Genomic DNA, 8,451 nt, shown 5'->3' with positions numbered 1-8,451 from the left:
AGCCTGAGTAGCCAAGGCAATCCTACACAAAAAAAAAAAAAAAAAAAAGCATAGTTGCCTTTATTTGTAATTTGAAAGGGAAAATGCTAATTTTTGTATGATTGGAATTTGATAATTGATCCAAAATCTGTTAATTACATGCTAGCTTAATGGAGGGAGTTCTGGTTCCTCAGAGTACATTATGTTCTTTTATTTTGGTGGATTTGAGGTTATTGTATGTATTCTATCATGTTTGCCCTTTGCTAATCAGAAGGTTTCTGTGACTTTTTAGTATCCAGCAACGTTTCCCAAAAAGATGTGTTTGATTTAAAGGTCACAGCTGAATTAAATGCATTTAATGTCTTCATCTGTGATCAGAAGTGTAACATTGCAGATATTAAAATACATGGTAAGTAGTTATTTCTTGTTGTAGGTATTTCTGTTTCTTTATATAACTAAGAAAAATGAGCTTGTACCTGGTAGACTTCTTATGAGTATTCTTTTGGTTTACTTACATTGAAGCCTTTGCAAACTTTTCAAAGATGTGCTTTAAAATGTTAAAAGTAAATTTGTTGTGATTCATAGCTGACCTGAGACATTCCTTATGCATTATGTATTATCTACATTTTTATGCAGTTATAGAAATCATTATGCTTTTAGAAATTGAGAATGACAAAGAAATTTTGTTTTGGAGAGAAATCTTAGAGGACTGGTATCTAATACAGTTTATTATAGAAATAAGAGTATTCATTAAATGATGTTCATTTTTTTTAAGTTATTAGAGCAACAGTTTTTAATATAGTAAATGTTTATAATATCACTGTTTAACAAATACTGTCTTCCTGAATGACCACTGCCGATCTTGCTGGTTCAGAGGATATTTAAGTTTGGAGAAATATGATTAATTTGGAAAATTTCCTTGAAACTTGGTGATTTTTTTGTCTTTTTAGTTTCCACAACTTTTTTGTAGGAGATGTCTGTATCCCTAAAGGTATTCTTATCTTTCTTAGGTGTCTCAAACGTGAAAGTTGATGCCATTAATATGTCTAATAATGAGTAATTTTTATTCACTTTATATCTTGTCAGTATATTATTGTACTTAAATACCTCTGAATTGGTGAAAAGTTTATAAATGTTGTGTTTCCTATAGGAATGGATGCCTCTATTTCTGTGAAGCCTAAGCAGACCGATGTGTTTGCCAGACTTAAAGATATTATAGTTACGAATGTAGATCTGCTGTCCATTCACAAAAAGGTGATTAAAAATTAGATTTTTATATTGGAATTTATGTTGTTCTTTGGATTTGAGATGTTATTATTTGTTTGCATACTATACATTGATTGTCTGTCGTGTACCAGGTACTTTATTAGGAATTGGAGATGAGAATGCTAATAGTCGGCTTTCACATTGTATATAGACTAGGCCTCTTGATACACACTGATTTGTAAAATTCATTTCTGAACAGTTAAGTGATTGATATTTTTACTGGTAAAATGATTTTTATAGAAATAGGAAGAAGTTATTGTTACACGAAATGTTTTCAGCTAATAATTTTTAAGGTTGAAACCATAGATTGCTACTTTATATATCAAGGATTGTGTAATAAGAGAACTTATTTATAATATATTGATAAGGGCTATACAGCACTTTTGATATAATAACCAGTTAATGTAATACTTTTAGGCTGTCTCTATTTTGGGAGATGAAGTCTTTAGGTTCCAACTGACTCTTTATCCAGATGCTACAGAAGGAGAGGCCTATGCTGATATGTCCAAAGTAGATGGCAAACTTAGTTTCAAAGTGGGTTGTATTCAGATTGTTTATGTGCATAAATTCTTCATGTCTCTTTTGGTAAGTTTTAAAAAATCTATTTATTTTTCACTGAGGCCCAAATACCTTTGCTTGTATAGCTGAACCTTGATAGTAAAAATCTTCACTGATAGGGCTATGTGATGAGCACCTGAGTGCCGAACAGAATGTTAAATCCTTTTCATGATATTAACCAAATGAATTTTTAAAATTACTGTTTTGAAGTTATAGACTATAATCCTCTAACATTTCCATAGGTATACATTTTAAATGTATATTTTATGTTTTAATTTAGGGCTTTTCACTGTTACTTGTTTAATGAAATATATTTAAGAGTATTTAGTTAAAACAATTTTTTTGAGGAAACTTCAAGCATTTGGAGGACTCATATCGGAACTTACAGCTTTTGGTTATGATTGTGATCCACAGGATCATGAAATGCTTTTCTTTCTATTGTTTATTTCCATGTAAGTGTCAGGGTGTATTAGTCTGTGATCACACTGCTATGAAGAACTTGCCTGAGACTGGGTAATTTATAAAGTAAAGAGGTTTAATTAACTCACTGTTCTGCACAGCTGTGGAGGCCTCAGGACACTTAACAGTCATGGTGAAAGGGAAGGCAGACTTGTCTTAGATGGCAGCAGTCAAAAATGAGCGGAGAGGGAAGCGCCCCTTGTAAAACCATCAGATCTCATGAGAACTCACTATCACGAGAACAGCATGGGGAAACCGCCCCCATGGTTCAGTTATCTCCTGCTGGTTCCCTCTCTTGACACCTGGGGATTACAATTTGAGATAAGATTTGGGCTGGGACACAGAACCAAACGGTATCACATGGGCTAAAGGATTTAAATCTGCCTGTTCTTCTTAGCAGGGCTGCTTATCAAAGCTTTCTAAAATCACGATTTTTCAAAAAAAATAATTTCAACTTTTTTGGACTTCAGTTGTTAATCTCAGTGGATAATTTCAACTATTTAATTTCAGTTAATGATCCAAATATTTTAGATTCAGGGCATACATGGGCATGTTTGTTACATGAGTATATTGCATGATGATGAGGTTTGGGGGTATGATTGATCCTGTCACCCAAGTACTGAGAATAGTACCCAGTATTTTTTCAACCTTTTCCCCCTTTCCTCTCTCTCTCTAGTAGACCCAGTGTCTCTTGCTACCATTGTTATGTTCATGAAATACCCAGTGTTTAGCTCCCACTTATAATCGAAAATATGTAGTATTTGATTTTCTGTTCCTGCGTTAATTTGCTTAGGATGATAGTCTCCAGCTGCATTCATGTTGCTGCAAAGGATGTGATTTCATTCTTTTTTATGGCTATGTAGCATTCCATGCGTGGTGTATATATGCCATATTTCCTTTATCTAGTCCACTGTTGATGGGTACCTAGGTTGATTCCATGTCATTGCTTTTGTGAATTGTGCTTTGATAAACAGATGAGTGCGTGTGTCTTTTTGGGAGAACAATTTATTTTCTTTTGTGTATATACCCAGAAATAGGATTGCTGGGTCAAATGGTAGTTTTGAGTTCTCTGAGAAATCTCTAAATTGCTTTCTGCAGTGGCTGAAATAATTTAAATTTCCAGAAATAGTTATGTAAATGTTATCTTTTCTCTGCAGTCTCCTTAGCATCTGTTATTTCTTGACTTTTTAATAACTGCTATCTTACAGATGTGAAATAGTATCTCATTATGGTTTTGATTTGCATTTTTCTGATCATTAGTGATGTGGAACATTTTTTCATATGTTGGCTGTTTGCATGTCTTCTTCTGAGAAGTGTCTGTTCATGTCTTTTGCCCATTTTTAAATGGGATTTTTTTTTTTTTTTTTGCTTGTTCACTCATTTACTTTTCTTTTTTTAATAAATTCTGGATGTTAGACCTTTGTCAGATACTTAATTTGCGAATTTTTTTCCATTCTGTAGGTTGTCTGTTTACTTCATTGAAAGTTTCTTTTATAGTGCAGAAGCTCTATAATTAGGTCCCAATTGTCAATTTTTATTTTTGTTGCAATTGATTTTAAGGACTTAGTCATAAATTCTTTCCCAAAGCCAATGTCTAGAATGGTGTTTCCTAGGTTTCTTGTGGGATTCTTATAGTTTGAGGTCTTACACTTAAATATTTAATCCGTCTTGAGTTAATTTTTTATGTGATGAAAGGTAGGGGTTCTTTCACCATAGAATGAACAGTGTTTAATTCTTTTGCTATGGCTAGCCAGCTCTCTCAGCACCATTTACTGAATAGGGAATCCTTTCTTCATTGCTTATTTTTGTTGACTTCGTTAAAGAACAGGAGGCTGTAGGTGTACAGGTTTGTTTGTGGGTTCTCAATTCTGTTCCCTTGGTTTATTTGTCTGTTTTTGTACCAGTACCATGCTATTTGGATTACTGTAGCTTTATGGTATAATATAAAGTCAGGTAATGTGATGCCTTAGCTTTGTTCTTTTTGCTTGGGATTGGTTTGGTTATTTAGGCTCTTTTTTGGTTCCATGTGAATTTTAGAATAGTTTTTTCTAGTTCTGTGAAAAATGACATTGGTCATTTGATAGGTATAACATTGAATCTATAGATTGCTTTGAGAAGTATAGCCATTTTAACAATATTGATTCTTCCAATCTATGAGCATGGAGTGTTTTTCTATTTGTCTGTGTCATCTATGATTTCTTTCAGCAGTGTTTTCTAGTTCTCCTTGTAGAGATCTTTCACCTCCTTGGTTAGATGTGTTTATAGGTACTTTGTTTTTTTGATGGATATTATAAATAGGATTGCGTTTTTCATTTGGCTTTCAGCTTGAATGTTATTGGGGTATGGAAATACTACTGATTTTTGTACATTGATTTTGTATCCTGAAACTTTACCAATGTTGTTTGTCAATTCCAGGAGCCTTTTGGTAGAGTCTGTAGGGTTTCCCATGTACAGAATCTCATGAGTTCTTAAAATCATGAATTTCTACTTAAACCATCTTGTTTATTTTTCTAGAGAGTAACTAATTTGGAAGTGGGTGCCAGGGAAGATTAGATTGCCTTTGTAATATTAATAGATGTATACCAAGAATATTGCTTCTAAGAATGACCTTATCCTCATTGGGAAAAATTTTTCTGTTTTTAGTTGAAATTGAGATGAAATTCGTCTTACTATAAATAAATTTTGACTCTTACTAACGATTACCGGATTGTAGACAATTAATTGTCTTCCTTATACATGAGTACATTAAAAAAAATCTTTAGAAGTAAGCCGGCAGAAGCTTAGTATCTAAGGCTAAACTTTATTGCTGTTACCTGCAGTACAGAATAGAACCCAATTTTAGAGTAGTACAGTACTGTCCTTTCCCTTTCATTTAAATTTGAACTTAAAATAATCAACATTCATGAATAAAAGGGATATTTTTAAATTGCCTTTATCTTCATGACTCCCCTATTCTGGTCCACCCCATAGCTGCCAGGTAAGGCTGGAAGTAAAGTTGCCAGTTTCAACCATTTATTTGTATATGTGTTCTATTATACTATGCTCAGCAGTCCTAATGATATACTAGTCTGTTGTATCAAGTGTTCTTTCTTAGAACAACATTCTAGAAATTTAGCCTCAAGTTTTCTTGATTTCTCATTATCCCATTTCTCTTATTTTTTCTTTAAAAAAAAAAAACCTCAACCTTTTTTTTCTCTGATGTCTTCATCACTCAAGAGTAACTTATCACATATCTTCGTTCTCCTTACTTAGCAAAGTATTAATAATTTATCCTTTTTCATTTTTCCTATATCTTTCCTTTCAAATTCTTATTTTGCTTGACAAAATAGATTTTGAATATAACTAAACCAATTTAATCCCACTTAATTTTTTTTTTTGTACTTCGAGATATCTTTTTGATGTGTAGCTTGGAAGAGCCCCCTACTTTAGTTTATATGTTCACTATTTTTATTTATCTACTGAACTTATATAAATGGATCATTCAATTATTTTGAGTGTACTATGAGCAATATACATTTACTTTTTAAATTTAGTAACGGTGAGAGCAAAGTTTATTTAACTCTATCTGTTTTTCCAAGACTGAAAACAAAAGCCTTAAGTAGTAGTCACTTTCCATTTTTCAGTTGTGCAAAAATCTTGGAATGTCATGTTCTCAAAGGCAAAACAAAATAAAACTAAGGAGTGTCTAAGGCAAGCTTGTTGAACCCACGGCAGGATAGCTTTGAATGTGGCCCAGCGCAAATTTGCAAACTGTCTTAAAACATGATGAGTTTTTTTGTGATTTTTTTTTTTTTAAGCTTATCAGCTACCGTTAATGTTAGTGTATTTTTTGTGTGGCTCAAGACAATTCCTCTTGTTCCAGTGTGGCCTGGGGAAGCCAAAAGATTGAACACCCTTGGTCTAAGGAATACTGAAAAGCTGTAATGGGGGTTCAGAGAAGGGTAAGATTGAAGCATATATAGCTGCTGCTGTCCTATTGTCAACCTTGAGTCTACCAAGAGAATAATAGCAGTAGCAGTAGTAGCATACTCAGTTGTTTACAGGTGACAGATAACATATGTAAATGAATAAAAATCACTTTTCCTTGAAAACAAAAAAGAGTTGTTGCAAAAATTTGTCATAAGAATACAATAATTCTCAAATATATAAAATGAAAGAAAGAGCTCTTTCTTCTTAGAGCATATGTTATTAATAGCTCGGAGTGTATGTTTCTAGACTTTATTCTCTCCATATACAAAATCTCTTTTATATTACTTCTATACATCTCTTTTATATTACTTCTTTTGTTTATTTTTTCCTTTTAAAGTAAACACTTTTTAAAGTTTTTCCTTTTAAAAATAATTACCTTTTTCCCTAAAAACCTGTCTCTTCCAACAGAACTTCCTCAACAATTTCCAAACTGCTAAAGAAGCTTTAAGCACAGCCACAGTCCAGGCTGCCGAAAGAGCTGCTTCCAGCATGAAAGACTTGGCTCAAAAGAGTTTCCGCCTTTTGATGGATATTAATTTGAAAGCACCAGTTATTATTATTCCTCAGTCTTCAGTATCACCTAATGGTGTTATAGCAGATCTTGGTTTAATCAGAGTTGAAAACACGTTTACCTTGGTTCCTATGGAACATTATTCTCTTCCTCCAGTCATTGATAAAATGAACATTGAACTCACTCAGTTGAAGCTGTCAAGGTATAAATATGTAATCTAGTTGTGTATTTCTTACTAGAAATAGGAGTTTCATAGAATTTTTGCCTAAGGTAAAATATTCTAGTAATTTGTGGTTTTCATTCCTTATTTCTTCTAATTATGAAATCTTGACCATTAGCTTCTTGGTCAGTGGTTAATAGTCATTTGTATGCCTTATAGAGTCTGTATTTTCTCTTACTAAGCTTATAATTTGATTTTTTTCCATTCTATAAAAATTAGCTATTATAAAATTATAGTTTACTCAATACTTAATTTAATTTTTTTATTTTTCTTACTTTGCACATAACCCTTTCCTTTTTTGGGGGGTGGGAAAAAAACTTCCTAACATAAAAAATTTCAGATTCATTTCTTATTTTCAAACTTTGTCACATTTGGGAATTTTTTGTGAGTTATCTAAAGGATTATTTAATCCATATAGGACAGTGTTGGCTCTATTGAGTGACAAGAGAACTTATTTGATGATGCCAATGGTTGTTGGAAGGCAAGCTAGAATGACTATTACTATATGTTTGTTTAACTTTTAGAGAAGTTGAGTTTTCCCCTTGAGTCTGGAGAAGTACCAATAGCATATTAAGGGCTAAGTATAGATTACTTTCTTTATCTTCCAGTTTTAGGAGGATGTAGCATTTGTTGGCATGTCAGTATGTACTATTTACTGTATCAAACAGCCTTTGTGAAAAATAGTAAATAATGCAGTAGTCATAGTGTATGACAATTATGTCTTTGAAATCAGTGTTATATAGGCTTGGTTTTGGATAGCTCTGCATATTAACTTTATTGTGATCTGGATTGATTTTGTGAAAAGAAGTATGTTCTAAAAGACTTCTGATAGCAGCCTTTAACCTTTATGAAAGGCTGTGTGGAAACTGTTACACATCGGGTAGTCCTTATTTTAAAATGTAAATTTGAAATAAAAAATAAATTCTTGTTTTTCTTTCAGAACTGTTTTGCAGGCTAGCTTGCCACAAAATGACATTGAAATTTTAAAACCAGTCAACATGCTTTTGTCCATACAGCGAAACTTAGCAGCAGCATGGTGTGTGCAAATTCCAGGGATGGAGATAAAAGGAAAACTAAAACCTATGCAGGTAAATATCTAGTATATAATATATGAACATTTCTTGATAGGCTTTTATCATTGATCATAGTGCAGTTGTAGTGGATATCAGAAGAATGTAATACTGTAGAAGATGCTACATTATTGATAAAGCTAAACCACTTTTCTCTTACTGCACATTTGTTGTATGTATACTTTTGCCTAAGTAGTAAATAGAATAAACTAGATTTGTTTCCTATTCAAAAATGACAAAAATAAATAAAAAATAAAAGGGAATCCTTTGTTAACTGCAAATGAGATCATCCTTGTTTCCCTCACTTTTCTTTGTTTTCATTTTAGTTAGTTGTTTGGTAAAACCCGCAAGGAGTCTGAGATAAAATCTGCTGGAGTCTACTAAAAAATATTATTATTTTCTTTTTTTTTTTTTTTTTT

At 32.4% G+C, this 8,451-nt stretch overlaps 1 protein-coding gene across 5 annotated transcripts in view; it reads left to right on the top strand.

Annotated features, from left to right (window-relative positions):
* VPS13C (vacuolar protein sorting 13 homolog C) overlaps nucleotides 1–8,451 on the top strand; it is a 198,977-nt gene that overhangs the window by 110,287 nt on the left and 80,239 nt on the right. For all 5 annotated transcript variants that reach the window (XM_017506167.2, XM_017506165.2, XM_017506169.2 and 2 more), the window contains 5 exons: nucleotides 272–388; nucleotides 1,130–1,233; nucleotides 1,663–1,830; nucleotides 6,640–6,944; nucleotides 7,903–8,050. In XM_017506167.2, the coding sequence (XP_017361656.1) occupies nucleotides 272–388; nucleotides 1,130–1,233; nucleotides 1,663–1,830; nucleotides 6,640–6,944; nucleotides 7,903–8,050 (842 nt within the window). The remainder of the gene's footprint in view (nucleotides 1–271; nucleotides 389–1,129; nucleotides 1,234–1,662; nucleotides 1,831–6,639; nucleotides 6,945–7,902; nucleotides 8,051–8,451) is intronic.

The sequence above is a fragment of the Cebus imitator genome, unplaced genomic scaffold (genome assembly GCF_001604975.1).
Source record: "Cebus imitator isolate Cc_AM_T3 unplaced genomic scaffold, Cebus_imitator-1.0 Scaffold350, whole genome shotgun sequence".
Taxonomy (NCBI): Eukaryota; Metazoa; Chordata; class Mammalia; order Primates; family Cebidae; genus Cebus; species Cebus imitator.
The sequence above is the reverse complement of the archived record's forward strand: the minus strand, read 5'-3'. Positions and strand labels throughout refer to the sequence as shown.